At 39.2% G+C, this 22,285-nt stretch overlaps 1 protein-coding gene across 1 annotated transcript in view; it reads left to right on the forward strand.

Moving 5' to 3' along the window:
* SLC4A5 (solute carrier family 4 member 5) overlaps positions 1–21,226 on the forward strand; it is a 139,694-nt gene extending 118,468 nt beyond the window's left edge. The window contains exons 18-27 of the mRNA XM_063448669.1: positions 1,132–1,332; positions 1,506–1,619; positions 4,530–4,691; positions 7,065–7,243; positions 8,426–8,498; positions 11,195–11,263; positions 11,696–11,869; positions 15,610–15,765; positions 18,328–18,395; positions 19,973–21,226. Of these exons, the coding sequence (XP_063304739.1) occupies positions 1,132–1,332; positions 1,506–1,619; positions 4,530–4,691; positions 7,065–7,243; positions 8,426–8,498; positions 11,195–11,263; positions 11,696–11,869; positions 15,610–15,765; positions 18,328–18,395; positions 19,973–20,138 (1,362 nt within the window). The 3' untranslated portion in view covers positions 20,139–21,226. The remainder of the gene's footprint in view (positions 1–1,131; positions 1,333–1,505; positions 1,620–4,529; positions 4,692–7,064; positions 7,244–8,425; positions 8,499–11,194; positions 11,264–11,695; positions 11,870–15,609; positions 15,766–18,327; positions 18,396–19,972) is intronic.
* The last annotated feature ends 1,059 nt before the right edge of the window (positions 21,227–22,285 follow it).

The raw sequence follows: 22,285 nt of genomic DNA on the forward strand, positions 1-22,285 counted from the left end.
CTAGATGTGCTTTTGATCCCAGTGCGGCACAGTGTGCAGCACATACATTTAGCATCTCTACGCTCCTCCATACAGATACATTGATTCAATGCATCTCTATGAGGTAAGCATTGAATTGGCTGAGATCATCAAGATTGAGCCATGGAGGTGGGGCCAGTCACAGCGAGACAGTGGAGAAAAGATAAGTTGAAATACCTTTTTACTGCACAGAGAGGAGGGCGGTCACCTAAACAGCCACTCAGGCACTTTAGTGATAGGAATACCTGTTTGTATTCCTAACACTATAGTGTTCCTTTATGAATGCGCATTATTTATAGAAAGTTAATATAGAGTCCACAGCGCTCTACAATGGTCTCTCACAAACAATCACATCATTTAAGTTAAGTACAAGTTAAGGTAAAAGGAAAAGAGACACGAAAGACCCTTAGTACCCAAAGACAGCTAAAGTCCAATATACACCTGGACTAAGAAAATTCCTAATATATTCCTCTCTGATGAGCAACCTGAGTATAATAGGATTAGGGTGGCAGAGACTTAGCCAGAGGAGAGAAGGAGAATTAAATCATCTACCTAAGCACATTCTACAAATATGACACTTTTTAAGGTTGCCGTTTCCAGCCAGGTTTCTGTTGAAAACACCATGACTGGTGCCTATGGTTCACTCTTTATATATGTCCTTGATCCTCCTGAGCTCTTTTTATCATTTTGTTATAAACTATTTTTATCAGTCTGTTTGGTATTCATTATCATTGCAAAACAGAAAAAAAAACATGAGACTTGTAACTCATTTCATTTCTCTAATTTGTTTTAAAACATATAATATATGTATCAGCTCACAAATGCAATTTAACAATTTGGATGGAATTTTATCCAACACTAATGGACGCAGGCAAACGAGGTAAGGCCTTGACTGTGATTATAAACAATTCACACATGGTGTCTGTCAGGAGCTTCTGTAGCGGATATGTTATTCCATAAACAAATGTATATTGTTTGAAGGATGGACTTGATTGACTGTGCGTTTGTATCAACCACATGATCTAAATCACTTTGGGTAATGCACAGTTAAGGTAGAGGATAAGTGCTGTTCTAACAATATTTTGGTTATTATCTCCTTACATGAATTCCAAGTACAATGTTATGAATAATACAGCGCTGGACTGGAGTCAATTAAGCATGAAGGAATGCTTGAAATATGGAGGCAGTCTGCTGGGGAATTCATGTAACTATGTACCCGACCTAGCACTCATGTCCTTTATACTCTTCTTTGGAACATACTCCATGACCTTGACACTGAAGAAGTTCAAGTTCAGTCGCTACTTTCCCACCAAGGTAAGACCATCTTCTTCCAAATGAGCACGTACTATGTATATGCATAATGGATTATGAGGGAGGATATAATTGTGGTGTTGTTACTGAAAGTTATAGTCCATATCCATAAGATCCTCTTACATCCATATCCATAATTTTCATCTCATTTTCAACCGTTTCCCTGTTTTCCCCAGCTACGTACCCTGGTGGCTGATTTTGCCATTGTCTTCACCATCCTTATCTTCTGTGGGGTGGATGCATTTTTTGAATTGGAGACACCAAAGTTGCATGTTCCCAGTAAAATAAAGGTTGGCCCTATTGCTTTTTTCCTTTTTTCAGTTTTGTTGTCTTTCCTCTCGTATTTTCCATTTAAATATCTACATGTGTGTTGATAACTTATATGTTTGAGTCTGCTACTAATTGTGCACACAATCTTTTAGGAACAGATTGGTAATATTTAGGTGTTGGGGGATAACCTGTAAAGTGGATCAAAAACACATGTTGTACATATGGCCTTTTTAACAAGTTTAATTCTGCCTACTAGTATTTTCTAAAATGGACTGTTTTTAATGGAAGATAAAGCATCCATTATGAAGGCTATGGCTGTCAAGAACTTCAGTGTCCTTGTCTAGAAGTTTTATGAAACCCTAAGTGATAGTGGACATAAAAAAAAAAAAATCAAAACTGATGTTTGATCCTGAGACCTTTGACAATATAACTATCAACCACGTCTCTTCCCACAGAACAAAATCCCCTGAATCAGCCAAATCTTATTTTGAACACATATGCGGACGTAGTGCACTCACTTAAAGGACATCAAAGTTTATTTTCTTGTTTTAAAGTTTATTCATAATGTATATTGGTTTTAAGTTGTTTTTTTAGTTGTTTTTTTTAGAAAATGTAACATTTTATCTGTCTAATCAGCCATGTTAGGTCAGATTCTACTGTTATCTGAAGAACTTATGCTCAACTTAGCTCGCCTCTATATAGTTCTAAAAACATCACTATAGCCGTATAGTCTAAAACATTGTAGAACTTTTTAATGTGGAAAGGGCATGTCATATTCGCTTATGGGTAAGGTTAGGTTTGGGGGTAGGTAAGAGGGGTCTATAACATTACAGGTTGTTGGTGAAAGCGGTTACCTGTCATCGAGATGTTGTATACGTCGAGATGTTGTAGACTGTACCTACCATGATAGCGGTTACAGTCCACTGCATCTTGAAGCCATGTAACCCATAATGTCCTCTTAAATGGGACACTATAGCATTAGGAATACGAATCTACAAATGCAGTAATATACCTGCTCCTACTCATGTTTAGGTATGTGTGTCCCTGTGCATTAGAATTAAAGATTTTCACTTACCAAGGTTTCTTCAATGCTGCTCTCCTCTTCGTAGAGGAGCACTGGGAAAATTATGCACGCATTCAAATTTCTCCATAAGAAAGCTTTGAATCCATGTTTTCCTATGGGGCTTCCAGGTGAGGTGTCCAATACAAAAAAAAAGGATCGAGATCCTGGGATAATTAGACGACTGCTCATTCTACGTATCAACTAATTTATTACAATATCTTCTGAAATCAATAAATGAACATATAGTGTAAAACACTCCAAAGACCTATAGGTTCACGGCATATAATTAATTTGTTTCATGTGAAGTACCATGTTACTATGATTATACATCTCAATATGGTGAAGCTGCAAAAAAAGAGGACAAGGACGCTGTACCCAGACCACTTTACCGAGTTGAAGTGGTCTGGATGACTATAGAGTTCCTTTAACACTTAGCTATAACGCTATGTCCACTCTTGTCCAAGCCCCCTAGCTGTCCCTCAACCTGTATCACTCAATTTTCGGTCCTGTCCCACCTGCCTGACATAGTTCCCTGAAAACAGAAAATTATTTGGGGTGGCCAAATAACAGTTTGGCTTGGCACACTGATTCAAATTAGATGAGCCAAAGGATGTGAAAAGTGGCCAAACAGTGTAGATCAAAATATATACATACTATATTATTATTTAAATTTTTCGTTCACAGATCAAGTGAGGGAAAGTAACCAATAGAGGGAGAAACAGGCGGACAAGAAAAACAGGAGGACAAGAAAAAATATAAATATTACAAATAAATTATAATATAGAAATATATTTTTATATTGTTACACAAAAATATATATTTTTTACTGATCCTCTTTTTTTCCCCTTGATCAAGGAAAAAAAATAAACATTTAGTAACTGTACCCTAGCCATAAATGACCTTTTTTTTTTTTCTTCAATCGTCTCTTTTTTTGGGTGGGCGTTATGGGCGGAATTCAGAATCACGGATCGAGGTCGACATGCTCGGCCATAATCCATTTCAGTTGCTTTGTGATTCAGGTACATTTGAGCTTTGGGAATTCGACCAATATCCAAGTCTTGTACCCAGTATGGTATTGATACCTATCGTTGTTTTGGGGAGGGGGGGGGTTATGAAAAGTGTTGCTAACATGACAGCAACCATGTCCATTTTTACACTGAATCCTTGTTGGCTACCATTGATAAATTCACGGTGGACATTGCAGGGTGTATGACTCTGGAAAGTTTTCTACACCTCTGGTCTGTGGAAATGCTTGCCAAGCCATCGAAAGATATATAGATCTTATTCCAGTGGACAAATCTGATTTCTAAAAGCAAGTCTTCCAGTACATTGAGTAATGAGTGTATCTGATATATGCTGTCTCTTTTAAATTTGCTTCTTAAATCTGTCCTCCTTTTCTCTCCCACATGCTGCCTTCTTAGCTACGCAAACTAATTAGTGACTTCTCAATCTTCATGTCCATTCTAATCTTTGTTGGTCTTGACCTACTTTGTGGATTAAATACTCCTAAACTGCAAGTGCCTACTGATTTTAAGGTAAAGAACAATCAATTGTCTTAACGAGGCAGAAAGCATGCTATTTTATTGTTGCACAATAACTAGTCTGCAAGGTAGCATGAGTATCCGCTAACTTACCTTCCTGCGAGCAGGAGGACTCAAACAGTTGTTTAAGGGTTGTGATAAATTGCTGGACATTGCTATTGTAATAGGATAACCGTGTGCACATATCAAATATAGTCTTATTATTCTTTATAACAACTATGACTTTCTATTAGCTGTTTACTCAAAAATGATGAGAGCCTATTAATAAGGCATAGCAAATGAGTAAAATGTAGCTTACTAATCACATTATCTTTGTCTCTCACAAGCCCACACGCCCTGACCGAGGCTGGTTTGTTTATCCTTTCGGGAAAAACCCTTGGTGGGTTTACCTGGCCAGCGCTCTACCTGCTTTACTGGTAACCATCCTAATCTTCATGGACGAGCAGATTACAGCTGTTATAGTCAACAGGAAGGAGCACAAACTCAGGGTAGGATTTTTTTTCACAACTTATATAAAGCACAATGATCTTCAAAAAACATACATAGTTATTCACCAAACTGAAAATTGAAGTGAAATCAAAATGAATTTCAAAATTTAGGCCAAAATAGACAAATTATAAAAATTCTCCAAGGCAAGTTTTCAGTTTGGCTATTTTGTCCTTTAATTTGAAAATCACTTTGAATTCCCAGGAATTCCCACTTTAGTGAATAACCGTGAATGTGTAACTGCTAAATATTATCTGAATCCAGCCACATTCGGAATAAAACAGATTTCTTGAAATAAAATGCACAAATATCAGTAGTAAGACTTAAAGGGATACTATAGGCACCAAAATACCTTTAACTTAATGAAGCAGTTATGGTGTATAGATCATGCCCTTTCATTACGCTAAAAGTGTTTTGATGCCTATAGCATCCCTTTAAATATAAACATTGCATTAAAAATACACTGATCAGCCACAACATTAAAACCACCTCCCTAATATTGTGTAGGTCCCCTTCGTGCTGCCAAAACAGCTCTGATGTTTCGAATCATGGACTCCAAAAGACCTCTGAAAGTGTCCTGTGGTATCTGGTGCCAAGACATTAGCAGGAGATCCTTTAAGTCCTGCAAGTTGCAAGTTGGGGCCTCCATGGATCAGATTTGTTGTACCAACACATCCAACAGATGCTCAATCAGATTGAGATCTGAGGGATTTGGAGGCCAAGGCAACACCTTGATTTCTTTGTCATGTTTCTTAAACCATTCCTGGACAATTTTTGTAGTGTGACAGGGTACTTTATACTACCATTGCCATCATTTGCTGTACATGGTCTGTATTAATCTCTAGGTAGGTGGTACGTATCAAAGTAACATCCACATGAATGGCAGGGCCCAAGATTGCCCAACAGAACAGTGCTCAGAGCATAAAACTGTTTCTGCTGGCCTGTCTTCATCGCATGGTGCATCATTTTGCCATCTCTTCCCCATTTAACCCAAATCACATGAACCTAACAATCCACCTCATCTAAAATAAAATATAATTCATCAGACCAAGCAACCTTCTCTCATTTCTCCATAGTGCTGTTCTGATGCTCATGTCCCCACTGAAGGCGCTTTCGGCAGTGGACAGAGGTCATCATGGTCACTCTGACTGGTGTGCAGCTATGCAGCCCCCATATGCAACAAACTGCAATGCACCTTTATAAGATGGACAAAATTATGTTTTTTTTGCAATTTGAGCTACAGAAGCTCTTCTGTGTAATCAAAGCAGACAGGCTAGTCTTCACTCCCCATGTTCATTAATGAGTGTTGGACTCTCATGACCCTGACACCAGTCCACTGGTTGTCGTTCCTTGCACCACTTTTGGTAGGCATTAACAACTGCATACTGGGAACACTTGCCATTTTGGAGATACTCTGGCCCAGTCGTGTAGGCATCAGTATTGGGCCCTTGTCAAAGTCACTCAGATCTTTTCACTTGCCCATTTTTCCTGCTTCCAACACATGACATTCAAGAACTCACTCTTCACTTGCTGCCTAATATATCCCACCCCTTGACAGGTACCATTGTAATGATATGATAAATGTTATTTACTTCACCTGTCAGTGGTTTTAATGTTATGGCTGATCAAAGTATAATATAAAATATTGAAGTCCGGTAGCTTATTAAGCCTATTTCCCATTCTAATAATGGCATTTAAAGTGATAGTGGATCATTTTGTCTATAGTACACTGCATGATTTACAATATACTCCTAAGCGGTGCTGGGTTATTTGATCCATGCAATTCCTAGCATTTAACTTGAAAAGATTTCCACTATGACAGGATGATAGGAATTGCTGGAATATGATTGTGTACCACCAAATGCTGGATTCCTACGTAAAAATGGAAAACAAAAAAATCACTTTGGTGACAAACCTAAAACAAATCAAACGGAATTGTTTCTGGAGAGAAATAAATAATTATTGTATTAATTTAAACATGCTCATCACAACCATGCAAAACTGCCATTATGGTAACCCAGCGAGATTATTAAAAGCATAAGTTCTATAAGCTGTTGTTTCTACATCACTACAGAAATGTCATTGTGTTCACAAGAAAACTGATGTATTATCATTAGGTTTATGAGCAATAACTCATTGTTCAAACTATAAAGATAAAGCATTGCAGATGCTCTTATCTGTGTATTCTAGCAATGTTTTACAATTTCGAGATACAGTGTGGGAGTCATAGATAGACATATAGATATATCTTTTCCAAATACAGAAGCTCTGTGTGCTAAGACTGGCTTACCACTAGTGAAGGTAGATTTTCCTTCATCTGGTTTTGGTTTAGTGAATACCTCTGTTAATACTGAAATATATTTTATCCCGTGCAGAAAGCCTGTGGGTACCATTTGGATCTCTTCTGGGTAGGTGTTCTGTTGGCTGTTTGTTCGTTCATGGGGCTACCTTGGTATGTGGCTGCCACAGTTATCTCCATTGCTCACATCGACAGTTTGAAAATGGAGACAGAGACCAGCGCACCTGGGGAACAGCCACAGTTTTTGGGAGTACGGTAGGCAACTGCAAAAAAGGATCTGTAACCTACATGCTCATACATGAGATGCATTTCACATTCACCATAAAATGAAAATACATTATACAATAATGTTTTTTTTTTTTTAAACTGAACTGTTTATGAAATATGTTTTAACAGGCAAAATACTGATTGGATATGCCTAAAGTAACACAGCAAAAATATTTATTGAGAAAGGATAACAAATGAAAATGAAAAATGACAAAGAGAACTTCATTCAATTAGAGAAGCAATTCTAAATAAAAGGATTTCATGAAAAGTGGCTCCTACCCAATACAATAGCATGCGTGAAAAATAGACTAAATCCTCAGCACACGTTAAAATGCTATAATGGTGCTTTATTCGTCTATTAAACGTGGAAATGCCTTTATACATTTCATGACTGAATAAACGACCACTATTCCACGTTCCTCTGTGCTGAGGACTTTGTCTTTTCTCATCATTGAGGGGTTTGGTGGAACACAGGCACACATGAGCTTGGTTTCTTATATTCAGGAGGCATGTGTGAAGTCATGTCATCACAGTACAAGTCCACTAAGAATTTCTAGGTATTTAAAAGTTGCACAGGTAGCTAAATTGTAAATTCACACACGTCATTCTTACACAGCAGTTTGTGTGGCTATAGTCCCAGGATAAGAGATTTCAGAAATAAAGAATTATTTATGTTTGTTTTTGTAATCTTTTTTTATTACAGTTTACTATGTGGTATAAACCAGTCCTAAACATATCCAGTGGTTATCTACAATGGGGTACTTTATTAGATGAATACATTTTATAAAGAAACTTAAGCAGTAAATATAATCATTTATAAGATCACTTTTCTTCCCAAGTACACTTCTGGTTTACAATCTCATTACTTAGCTCAGTGGTGTGTATTATATTGAAATATGAAGAAGAGTTGACCACAAAGAGAATAGAACCTGCAGCTTTGATGATTGACCATGTCATAAAAGTGGAACATTAACCTAGCTATCCCACCAGGCTACATACAAATACAATACACTATTATCTAAATACAAAGCATTTAATTGTTTTAAGGAAACCAAAGGTCAGAGGAAGGACAAAGTCTATGTCTAAACCTCTACAGAACATCATTACTTCATGCCATATGTTTCTATCTTAATGGACATTTATTCTGGTTTTGTTTGTTTTTCTCCCAAGGGAACAAAGAGTGACAGGAATTGTAGTATTTGTTCTCACCGGAATCTCTGTCTTCTTGGCACCTGTCCTGAAGGTACACTGTCATTACGTGAGAATAAAATAGAAATAAACTATAAGGCAATGGGCTGTGGTGGTTATGGTACTTGGAGTGTACCTTTAAATGTTTTTGGCATCGTTAAAAAAAATTAAAGGTTAGATCATTCAGACACAACTTAACCAATGACTGTATCTGCATGAAGGACTATAAGAAAGTAGATTTACTTGTTCACAAAAATAGTACCAGGTGAAGATTTCCTGATATTAGAATGTAGCGTAACATGTTAATGGGCATTGTAGAAAGGGCCGTTCCTCCATGGAATAGATGTCCGGTGAGTACGGCAAAGTCAAAGACTGAAAGGGAATACAGGAATGCCTGCGATATGCATATGAACATCCTAACAAACTAAGGTGTTGATTTAATATTTTTCGATAAACTTAAAAGAAATAAAAATGTTTAAATATTAAAATATCAAAACATATTTCTGTAGCCTGGTTATATGTGTGTGTGTGTATATATATATATATGTGTGTGTGTGTGTGTGTGTATATATATATATATATATATATATATATATATTTGATTTTAGAATTATAAATGTCAAAATTAAAATAGTTTAATAATATTAAATAATTTTTGTAACGGACCGTTTCAGCATATGAGGGGTTAAAATCAGTTTAGGCGATAATCCCCTTTTCTCAGAAAGGCACAGCTACTGTAAAAGCACCAAAACTCACGAACTGGATATAGATGAATAAGGTAGCACTCCAGCTGGAACCTCACAAATAGCTGCTAGCAGATGAATAGGAAAAGCAGACATCAGCTTACACTCCTTAGCAATCAATCTCCGACAGCATACAGTGAATCCCCCCAAGAACGAGACAAGGCTCCGTGTTGAGGGTCAAGCAGTGGTCTGAGGTGCTGGGGCACCCAGCCTGGTTTTTATTACATGAGTACACATACAGGCCACACCCAGGGGGAGGCATAAAATAACCAATAACATAGATGTTACCTTCCACACATCCCCTCCCCTTAGTGTGACACTTAATCCCATTATGTGTACAGTTCAAAATATACTTTTGCATAACTTTCATAACTTTAAAACCATACATCACATTCACATAAAAATACATATTCACAATCAATCCATTCGGGGGAACAACATACTCAAAAATTGCATGAATCAGACCAGGGGTTCAAAAGTTAGTAAAAGTATCTTTTGGGCCCTGGCTTGCAGCATGGCAAAATATGGTTCAAACAGAAGAAAAACATCCCCACAATGCATCCTGGTTTCCTCCCTTCTGCCCTGGAGATAATTGGAGAAGTAATCCAATTATCCAGGACTAGAGGCAGACTCCATTAACCACATGGTTGCAAAACAACATAAAACTCTTTAAAATACATAAAGTCACATTTTACACATAACACACTTACATTTCACATATCCCCAGATAGCTCAGGTCTGCGTACACATTATTAGGTGAATGGCACGCAGACCACACAAATACAGTTTAATTGCCATGGCGCCAAAGTCTTTCCCATAGTCTTTCATTATATGAATAGGCTCCATGGCATAGCTATCTGGGGGTATCACTGCTCACACAGGGCAAGTACCGAATGGCCCCACTGTATTTAAAGGGCCAGAATGAGTGACATGCACTCTGTTAGGGCCGAATACTGTTTGTAAAGGGCCCAATCTCCCAGGGCCATAGTCCAAAGGCTGCAGGCGGGCAACCGGGTCCTCCAATACAATGTGGCGAGATTGGTTTCGTCACAATTTTGAAAGTTTATCAAAAAATATTAAATCTAAAGCCTATCTAATAATACTGTGAGGCCTAAGAATATGATTAATGTGCAATATAAACAGACTTGCTGGGCCTTTTTGTTCATCAAAGTCTATGTTTGTGCTTAATGTCACCCGACCCATTTGAACATATATGGCTTGCAACTTTTTGAAAGCCCAGAATAATTCCAGCTATTTATAACCAACATATTTCTCACATGCATACTGCCATCATCCCCTTTACAAATGAATGGTCTGCGGTCCTGGGCACGTTTGTCTTGGAAGAAGAATAGGGGAACATCCTTCTAAACTCATAAAGAAAGTTATGACACATTAAGTAACCTGTTTTCATATTTTTTCAATAAAGCATATTGGTTCTGATAACATTAGACTTCCTACATTGCCTTGTGCAAACAGCTAAGGAAAACCAAGGGGGTGGGTGTGGGAGGGGGAGGGGAAAATGTCACGTATGTTTTAAAAGATAAATAATAAGCAATCAATCCACAAGAAGAGATCAGGTTTATGACTTTGTAGTCCGCTCTAGTCTGCCGAGAGCAGCATGTATCCACTTGCAGTCTATTATGGGATAATCAATCAAGTGCACTAAACATACACTAGCTCACTAGCATAGCATACACGTATACCTGTTTGCCGACAGCTTGCAGATATGATATAAATAATAATTATATCCGCTAATCTACTTAGTATAGTAATTTGGGTAGAAACGTTGATCATCTTGCTTGTGATTATATATTTACCTGTGTCATCTGCTTCGCATTGCATTTTAAAAGTTTAAAAGTTCACTTTATCATGCGTTCCATTTCTAGGAGCATTTTTGTCACATTTTATGATTTGGGCTAGCTCCCCTTCAAATACATTGATTAATTGTTAAACTCCGTTTTATAAACATGAAGTAGAATGGCTGAATGATTGTGTTGTGTTTCCCTAGTATATCCCAATGCCAGTGCTTTATGGCATCTTCCTGTACATGGGAGTGGCATCACTGAATGGAATACAGGTGAGGAATTCTAAGCCCTTCTTCATTTATGTCTTAGATTGTTCTAAAGTATTTTTTTTAACTTGTGGTATAGTTTGTTTTTAAATGTCAATCGCTGTTAAAGGCAGTTGAAATTAGACTAGAACTCATTTGATTTGCTAATTGTAGTTTAGCAGCAGGTGCTAACCATGGAAGCTTGACTAACCATGGTTAATGGTTTTGGGACATGGGTACTTATCACAGGCCACCTGGCCTTTTCGTGGTTTTGCTCACCATGAGATCCCCTCTCCATGGTGCTACAGGAAGAGAGAGACCCATAGCAGGAACAGGCGCTTTTCTGATTGACAAAGAGAAATTTAAGAACCAATTTCTATTTTGGGGCTGTCAAACTGTGTTTCTCGTAATTGTTTTTTGCTCAGAAGTGGAGCTTTGATGTGTCTTTTGTATTTCCAGTTCTGGGATCGCTGTAAGCTCTTCATGATGCCTGCAAAGCATCAGCCAGACTATGCATATCTTCGACATGTCCCCTTACGCCGAGTCCATCTCTTTACTGTTGTACAAATAGTCTGCCTTGCTGTTCTCTGGATACTGAAGTCTACAGTTGCAGCAATTATTTTCCCAGTCATGGTAAGGACGGGATGTGGGTAACAGCTCTAAATATTATAAAATTAACTATATTTTGGCATGGTATCAGTAGCGTACACACAATCCATGGGACCCTGGTGCAAAACTGATCCATGGGGCCCCCCTCTCCTGCCTCCCACGCTGCTCCCGATGTTTGCTGGGAATAGTGACTGGAGCAGTCACTTCCTCCCAGCGTCTGACATCATCAGAGGGGGCTGGTCGCACTGCTCTCTGATGGTTATATTCATTTCCATCGGTTGGCCCAAACAGCATGGGCCACCCAATGGACCCCTTCAGTGCGGCCCCGGCAATTATACCACACGGCCGGGGCCGCAACACATGGCGGCGGGCACCCGTTCGCAGGAGTTCGACCGCGGTATGTACGCCACTGCATGGTACCATATAGCTAAAACTCACCATACTCTCTCCAGACACCCCCCACTCCCCAAACGTCCCCAAACAGCTCATAGAGTATTGATGGGGGCATGTCACTATGTAGTTTGGACTGGAGTTCTGTAAATGTAGACAGGACTTGAGAATGTTTATTATACTATGGTTTAGAATCTGAGTACCCGCCATTTTTAATTTGGGGTTCACTAAACTGGAAATCATGGAGACCTGACAAGTTATCCTCTATATTTCTTTTTTTATTATTATTATTATTATTATTATTTGCGTCAAATGCAATCATTAATTACAAAAGACAAAGGTTCGAAATGTCCAAACTTTTTAACTTACAGAGCAATCATCTTTATTTCTAGCTCTACTATTTTGGCCTAATACTTCCTTCCTTGATGTAAATATTTTATATTTCCAGGTTCAGTGAATATATTTCTTTGAATGTATGTTGTTTGTAAGCAAAATTAGCAAATTTCGCTTGTTCTTTCTCAATATGTTTACTGCTTGAAAGGTATTATCAATGCTTCAGAGCCACTGAGGCTCCCAATGTTTCCTTTAAATCAACCTCATATAGATAGCAAACCAATATGTTTTCCTGTATTTTAACGTGAAGCTCTAAGCACCAAAATTACTTTGGATTAATGCAGTTGTTGTGTGTAGATCATGCCCTAGCAGTGTCACTGCTCCCTTCTCTTCACTTATGCAACCCTAGCCTCACCTCCCCTGGCTAAGATCTCATAGCCTCCATGAAAAAAGGTTTTTTTTTTTTTTTTTTTTAAATTCTTTATTTTTGAACATGCATGAGGTTACATTGCATCCTGCATTGCCACAGCAGCAAATGCGAGGACTTGCGGTACAATGATACATGTTAGACGACTTTGAGGGCTATTAGAACTAATACATGCATCATTTAGTAAAACAGCATGAAATTTTATATTATAGTAAACGATTAAGCTAACAACAAGTTTGTAGGTACAGCATGAGTTAGTCGAGCTATTGTTGATTAAAATAGTGGCTCGTTTTTAAGTTAGATAGCTTGTAGGCTATACAGGCTAGACAATGTGAAGCTGGAGTAACTAAAGCAATCAGTGTGAGGGAGTTGCTAAGCATGGTCCCATATCTGGTTTTGTGGGCAGCAATTTAAATAAGGCATCATCTTACAGTTAAGAAATGGATATATCATTAGTTATGCACAATGCTAAGATTAACAGAGAGGACATTCTACCAGACATTCTAATACCTTGCCAAAAGATCATTTACATGAACAACTATAAAATATGTATCTGAACTAAAAGCTGGGATGTGATTCAAATGCTTCAGGTTACCCACTCTATGCCCTCCTGCAGGAACAACCGTTAGTGTAGATTGCAGGCGTTAAGTTAAATGCAGGCTGGACATAACTTTTGCTGAAATAAGTTACAGAAGATTATTTTGCCCCAGAGACCTCCCCAATTTGTAGTATGCTGAGTATGCAGAGGAATCCCCCTCCCTCCCCCAGGCTGATCCATGGTTTAGGATGTAGGGCATGTGAGTATTACAGACAGCATTTATCAATAATCATAAATCAAAAGGAGAGGGCCCAGAGTAAAGGTTAGGACTCTGCATGATGTTAAGTGCTACAGTGTGGTGGAGGCAGATATCCCATGGAACTGCCGTTAGTGTCTTCCTCCAGCTGTCGACTGCTTTACTCGAGGATTCTGACTGCACGGCGGAGAGTTTGTGTAAGCTGTTGCCCCCTTGTGGACATGCTGTCGTCACTGCCGTTTCAAGGGTCTTGGGGCTTGGGCCGGGATAACCCCCACCGGCCCTAGGGGGGAGACGGGACCTGCTCCACGACCTTGAGGGGGTCTGGTGTGATTCAGTCGGGCGGGATAGCGGGGCAGCGGCCGTCTACCCCGCTCACCGCCTAAGTAGGCCTCATCCTATGCGGACGACATGAGTCATTCTGGGGGACTAAAACACGGAGTGCAAGCCTCTCCCCAGGTCCAGTGCCCCTTCGTGTCTCGGACCGTGTTCTCTGGTCGTCAGGGGGGTACCAGTTTAGCTTTGACATGTTGAACTTTTGCTTGTTTGCAGGAGCTGTTGTTCCATGCGGCTGTTCTACATGGCGGGCAGGCCCCGCCCCCCAAAGGTTTTATTTTTAAACCCATTTTACAGGACAGTGTGAGTACTTTAGCAGTTCCTGTCTCCTGTTCTGTTAATTGAATCTCAATCACACCAAGGAGGCTGCTAACGACTCTATCCGGCAATTAACAGAGCAGTGTAAAAAAGGTCTAAATTGTTGTTTTTTTCAGGTAATGTGTAGGAAGTCTGTGTTAGTCCCAGCCAGGGTAGATGAGGTTATAACGTCATAAACAAAGTGATTCAAAACCTAAACTGCGAAGAATTGAGCAGTGATATTACCGTGGCATGATCTATGCACAATAACTGCTTCATTAAGTTAAAGTTGTTCTGATGATTAGTGTCTCTTTAAGCACTCTCTAATTTATCATTCTGCTTTCATTCTATTTTGCTTTGCAATGAATTTGTCACAGAATTTGTAAATCATTATTTGGGAAAAGCTAAATGAGAAGATGAGACAACTAATTCAATCATTCTTATCCAGTCCAAGATTCATGGTTACCACAATGGGGCATACGTAAAAGTGTCCTAAAAAGTGGCATTAAAATGCCATCATTATTTTGAGCGTACTTATAAAAGCAAACCTAGATGTAACAGTTTTGTTCATAGTAAATTGTGCCAGTTTTAGCAGAAATTCACATTTTAGAAGACCTCCAAATTTATAGTGACAATAAGATGTAACCACTTTTCTGTTGGAAAAAAACGGCAGAAATATAAATTATGTTATGTTACCAAAAAAATTATGGTTAGGGCGCAAGAAAAGCAACAGATGAAAAAAATCCAATTTAATAAACTGTGCCAGGATTTCACAAAACATTTTGTGGAAAATTGTTGTCGACACTTTGATAAATCTCCCCCGTTAATTCAGAGCATTACTAATACTTCTGTTCCAAGTTTTCTAAATGCATAATGTAAGCAAATGTACATGGAGAAATGCAGCTCTGTACACCATCAAAATAAAAATTAGACAACATTATGTGTATATGTGTAGAAACATTTTTTTATTTTACAATATATTTTAATGAATGAAGGAACAAAGCTTGTATTTATTTGAAGATATTCAATTATGTTGTGAGACTAGAGAGAGTTCTATGGTTGTATTTGCATCCATAAAGCATTCACAAAGGGAGTGCAAACATTCGTAGAATAAATTGTTGCATTTTGGAAAGAGCTGTACACATGGACTATGTTTATCCTGACTTTAACCATTGGTTTCTCTGAAGATCCTTGGTCTCATAATGGTTAGAAAAATGCTGGACTGGGTGTTCAGCCAGCATGACCTTGCCTGGTTGGATGATATCCTGCCCGAAAAGGAAAAGAAGAAAGAGGACGACAAGTCAAAGAAGAAAAAAGGCAAAGATGAAGCAGAGAGTGATGAGGTGAACTTTAACAGAGGTTCTAGGCAAATAAATGATTCTATACAGAAATAATAGTGGGTTCAGTTCCATATTGATTGTAATAAATATTAAAGGGACACTATAGTAACCAGAACAAGTACAGCTTATTGAATTAGTGAGTAGAATCATTATCTTCAGGCTTTTTGCTGTAAACACTGTCTTTTCAGAGAAAATGCAGTGTTTACATTACAGCCTAGTGATAACTTCACTGGCCACTCCTCAGATAGCTGTTTGAGATCCTTCCTGGTTCATGGCTGCCTAAAATGCATCCAAACATTCAGTGTCTCCTCCCTCTGCATGCAGACACTGAACTTTCCTCATAGAGATTCATTGATTCAATTAATCTCTATGAGGAGATGCTGATTGGCCAGGGCTGTGTTTGAATCATGCTGGCTCTGCCCCTGATCTGCCTCTTTGTCAGTCTCAGCCAATTCTATGGGGAAGCATTGTGATTGGATCAGGCCACCACTTCTGATGATGTCAGCAGACTGCTAGTTTTTTTGAGACAAACAACATGCAGAGCTACAGCTTCAGGCTTGCATACAGTAAGATTTTGCTATATTTATGGAGGCATGAGGGGCCCAAGGGGCTAGATGGTGGTTTTAACACTATAGGGACAGGAATACATGTTTGTGTTCCTGACCCTATAGTGATCCTTTAAAGGGACACTATAGTCACCAGAACAACTACAGCTTAATGTAGTTGTTCTGCTGAGCAGTGGCCTACTAATATGGGGAGGGGTGGGCGCCCGGGTTCCACTCGTTCGGGAGGTGCCATCCACCCTCTTAGCGAGAGCTACGGCTGGGCAGCAGGAGGAGGAATGCGGAGGTGCACAGAGACATGCAATGACGTGCTGTCAACATGCTACGCCCTCTCAGTGTTCTGAGCAGAAGCGCTCTGACACACTGTGTGGGCGGCGCCGCAGCGGGAGAGTCTGGAGCCCCGGATCAGCAGGGAGCAGCAAGCAGGCAAAGGAGCGGTGCTTGCTAATATTGTTTTTTTTTTTGTTTTAACCCCTTAAGGACCAAACTTCTGGAATAAAAGGGAATCATGACATGCCACACATGTCATGTGTCCTTAAGGGGTTAAAGTGTTTTTTTTTGTTTGTTTTTTGTGCAAGGATTTTGAAACGGGGCAGGGATTTTGTAAATGGGTTTGCAGTGGGACAGGGGTATTTGTAGAGGGGGTGGGCAGGGGTTTTGTAGAGGGGGGCAGGTTTTTTTGTGAATCAGGGGGCAGGGTTTTTTGTAGAGGGTTGCAGGGTTTTTTGTAAAGCGGTGCAGGTTTTTTCGGAGAGGGGGGCAGGGGATTTTGGAGAGGGGTACAGGGCAGTAATTTTTGTAGAGGGAGGACTGGGCAGGGTTTTTTGTAGAGGGAGTGGGGCAGGTTTTTTGTGCAGGATGGCAGGGGATTTTTAGAAGGGGGACTGGGCAGGGGCTTTGTAGAGGGGTGGGCAGCGGTCTTTTAGAGTGGTGAAGGGCTTTTTGTAAAGGGGTGCAAGTTTATTTGGAGAGGGGGCAGGGGGCTTTGTAGAGGGGGTACTGGGCAGGGTTTTTTGTAGAGGGAGGGAGGCAGGGTTTTTGTGTAGGGTGGCAGGGGATTTGTAGAAGGTGGACTGGGCAAGGGTTTGTAGAAGGAGACTGGGCAGGGGGTTTTGTAGAGGGGTGGACTGGTCAGGGTTTTTTGTAGAGGGGGTGCAGGGGTTTTTGTAGAAGGGGGGGTTTGTAGAAAGGGGACTGGGCTGGAGTTTTTGTAGCGGGGGCAGGTGTTTTGTAAAAGGGGGGGCGGGCAGGGTGTTGTAGTAAACAATAAAAAAAGAGAGACAAGAAAACATTAAAAAAAAATTAGTATGTGTTTTTACATTTCAATTGTGGCGAGGGATGCCAAACTCAGAACCACCCCGGGTGCCAAAAGCTCTAGGTACGCCCCTTCTGGTGAGAATAGTCAGTCCCTTCAGGCATTTTCATGTAAACATTGCCTTTACTGGCAAAAGGCAGTGTTTACATTACTGCCTAGTTACACCTCCAGTGGAAGTCACTCAGACACTCTGCATGGAGGCACTAAACTTTCCCCATAGAAATGCATTGAGTCAATGCATCTCTATGAGGAGATTCTGATTGGTGCAGAGTGGCATTTTGCTGCACTGGTGCATTAGCCTCCCAATGCTTTCCTATGGGAAAGCATTGGATTGGCTGAGAGCGTAAATTTTGATGATCTCAGCCAAAGAGGGGGAGTTTGGGTGGAGCTAGTACCAGCAGTCCTGTGCGGTTCGGGAAAAGGTTATGTTTTATACATTTTTAAGGAGGGTTAATGGCAGAGCTGAGGACTTAATCTGTTTTTTTACTTTATAGAGTTAAGAAATACATGTTTGTGTTCCTGACCCTATAGTGTTCCTTTAAACAAATTGGAACTAAACAGGAGAGGTGGGTTTGTTTTGCATTGTATAGCGTTGGCACTAAGAAATGTGTCACGAATCTGCTCAACATTTGTTACTTTTTGTCAACTACTGATGTGACATGCAAATAATTCTCACTTCTAATGTAGGAAAGAGCTGGCCATCCTGGGGCATTAAATTCAGATTCCTCTGCCAATGGCTCTGATGTGGATCGAAGGTGAGTGGACCTATCCCTTATAATGGACCTATCCTTGTTTTACTATTGGGCAATCAATGCAATTTAAAGAAATAAAAAGTATGAATATATATTTAATGTGATGCACTATATAGACAGCTATGTCATTTCAACATACACTCAAAATTGTATTCTTGCTCAAAGAAGGTGCCTTCTTTTTCTTCTCTCGTTTAATGCAGAGAAGACATTTGAGAGGCTGGAGTGGCCTTATCTGTTTGTTCCTGTCTCAGTATACACTGACAATGTACTGATATCATTAGGTGACTCTCCACTACCCTGTCACCGTTAGTTTCCCCTCTCAGTACATTCTCCCATATCTTTGGGTTTAAAATTAACCTTCATAAATCCAGGGCTATGTCCCTGTACCTTATGAGTGATACATGACCAAGACAAATATGCCAAAAACATTGTAGTAGCTAGTAGCACCCCTCCATGTCACAGTAAAGTTCTAATTACTGGCACTAATCTTAGTGTGTCTATCCTATTTTGATAAACTGGGTGCTTGGCATTACTCCTATAGATTGCTGCTTTGCTAGATGTCCTTACCTAAAAACAGTGTCATTCTATATCTCTATACTGTCCTCATATGAACAATGAATTATATGAAAAATAAGTCAGAAATCCTATTACTGCCTTTACTATCACACTATCACTAAGGTAGCTTTCCATTCTACTAACCTCATAACTCAGCAGTCTGCTTGTTAACAATGCATCTTGGATCTATTGCCACATTTTAAAAGCTATACAAGATTTAAAAGCACAGTGTACATTTCTTCTGGGTTTTCCAATATTGCACATAGTATTTCTGAGAAACAAAATATTCATGTGGGAAACAAGATTATGAAATACTAAAAGGGAAGTTTCAAGAAGTGCTACTTTAGATCACTTTTAGCAGTTCTATAAAATAGTTTTCTATCTTAAAGGGATACTATAGGCAGCCAGACTAATTCAGCTAATTGAAGTAGTCTGGGTGCTGTGACCCTTTTGCACTTAGTGCTGCAATGTAAAACATTGCAGTTCCAAAAAAACTGCAATGTTTACATTGCAGCTCTAAGTCTGCCCTCAGTGGCTGTCTACCGGACAGCCACTGGGGGCACTTCCAGAATCTAAATGGACTTTTGGTCCTTTATCCGTTATCGTCACGGACCTTCAGTGTCAGATTTTCCCCATAGGAAAGATGGGGTGGTCTAATGCGCGTGTGCTGCCATTGCCGCGCATGCGCATCAGGTCTCCCCCGCCAGCTAATGTTGGCGGGTGAGGAGCGTGGGCAGAGCCCACAGCTTTGTTTTCCTGGCAATGGAGAATCCCTTTAATTACTAAACAGCTCAGAAATTTAGGACAAAATAGCAGAGCGACAAGAGCAATTAGTGCAGAAAATATTTCAACTCCTTTTTTAGGCCGTAACTGTAAACCACGTTGAATTTACAACGTAAAAGTTACGTGTCTAAATACTGATCACAAGTAAAGTTTAGGCATAAGTCAATGATGTATTTCTTATTTTTATGCTCTGAATGTGCTTTATTATGTAGCATCACGCATGTATTTCCTTCCCTTTACAGTATTACACTGCATTTGAAGATATCTTGCCCCTCGTCCCCTGCCGTCAGCTATCCTAGGAGTGCCATCGGTGCGGTCCCACAGGTCAAAATCGAGATGGATTCAGAGTATGACGACTCAGATATAGAGAGAAATCCTAGAGACAGGGGAAGTGAAACCACTTTATAACCTCTGCCCTGTTGTCACCAATCAATACTAAAATATGTCCACTGGAAACTGTACAAGATTGGATGGATTTCAGATAAGGCGGTGCAAGAAGGTGCCTAGAGTATCTATAAATTTAGGGGTGGCTGACTACCAAATGCATGACTAAAAGACAATTTAAACAAGTTACTAATGAATTAAAAATGTTTGGTAAATGTGCATAGGACAACCGCATTGAAACCCACACTACTCCATTCTACACGAGCGGGTGAGGTGCTTCCTGGAATGTAAGCAGCGAATCAGTAACTCCAGACAATGTGCTAATATAACTACAGTAACTTTTACATGTAGAGCAGACCATTGCTCACAAAAAGTTCAAAGATGGGGGAGAAGGTCGGCACAGGCATAAACCAGTTGCATGCTACACTGACCTAACCAAGTTAATTTATGTTTCTTCAGAGTTTGTATATGTTTTCAGAACAGTAGCTATGCTCAAGCCCAGACCTGAGAATTTACAGGATGCTAAAGCTTCGGCAAGGCTGGTGTATAGTGGTGGTACAATCGCCATATTTTTGTAAATTTGTAAGTTAATGGAACATATGTGATCTTAGGGCAAAATTAACCACAATCACAGCAATTTCTGATGATTAATTCAATGTTATAATTCATTTTTTATTTCATACTGTAATATAGCACTTTCAATACCAGTAAGTGAAGAATTCACAAGTGTCCAACAAAAACATGGTGGTCAGGCAACCATAGGTGATGACATAAGTAGCTAGGCCCCAAACCCTAAGTGAAGCAAAACAAACTAAAAAGTTTAAAAGATTCCCAGGCACAAATATAAGTGTATCATTTTCTTAAATGAAAGTGAATACAATAGTGAAACAACTATCCATCAATCAGCTACAGAATATTCAAGGTTTTTCACTAAAGTGAAAATTCGAAGTGAATTTCAAATGTAAGGCCAAATTAAACTAACTGAAAGCAGAGATTACATATTTTTTTTCTAGTTTGGCTATGTTGGCCTTAATTATGAAATTCACTCTAAAATCATGACAAAGCCTACTACATGTATAGATTCCTGTTCAGGTATAGTTAGTTACAAAATTACATTTATATATTTACGCAATATTTTTTACATCTCATTCATTCATCCATCCTTTACAGAAATATTGGAAGTATTGAAGTCTATATGGCATGCCTTATCGTGTGACTTTTCAAACAAGGTTTTTGTTGCATGGTGTAAGTGTAACAATTTTACATGAATATTCAGAGAATTACCACATACAGTAAGCACAATTGCTAGGCTACCAGGGTTGTGTACTATAATGGGCATGGCAAGCTACCTCCCTCCTGTGTGGTGGCTACAATGCAGACATTGTATTTTGATGCAGAAACGTGTGTACAGTGAGAGAGGAGAGACATTTATAGTTCATCAGCATTATGCAGAGGAACTGAAAAACTAGGGCCTTAGCGGAGCAAATTTTCTTGAAGGGGTTAAATATTGCAAGATTTGTGTAAAGCAATATAAAGGGTATAAACAAATATTACTTGTGTCTGTTAGTACAAATACAATGTTAGTTTCTATTAACATTGGTAAATCACCATATATAAAAACACTGATTAATATTCTGTCCAAGGGTGTGTGAATGTTTGGATCCTGAGCATCAGTAGATAATTGACACAAGTGACATGTGCCTAACCTTTAATTTATTTTGCATTTGTATGTGATATTTAACTGTGGATTAAATTAGAACAACATTTGCAGCCAAGAATTATGTTGGTTTGTCACCTTTTCACGTGTTTTTATATTAATCCATTCAAGGAGGAGTGTAGGCAAACCATGTATTATATGAAGGCGTTGAAAGAGTTACAAATGAATGCTTATGTGTTCTGTGTATTTCAAAAGTTCAGAAACTCTACAACCACTTACCCGATTTGTCCCTGAATTCGTTTTTTTAATGTTTGGTTCTTCATTTACATTTGGGGTTTAATTACTAAACAATGAATTAAAAACCACATTGCCCGCACCTCGACCCAACCTGTATTTTTCGTTTAAAAAAAAAAAAAGGAAAATTTTGCACAGTATCTCATAAGCCATATTTACAGATGTTGATGTAAGGTCGTATGCCGCTATTGTGGCGCATGGGACCTTAATGTTTATACAT

The sequence above is a fragment of the Pelobates fuscus genome, chromosome 3, assembly GCF_036172605.1.
Source record: "Pelobates fuscus isolate aPelFus1 chromosome 3, aPelFus1.pri, whole genome shotgun sequence".
Lineage (NCBI taxonomy): Eukaryota > Metazoa > Chordata > Amphibia > Anura > Pelobatidae > Pelobates > Pelobates fuscus.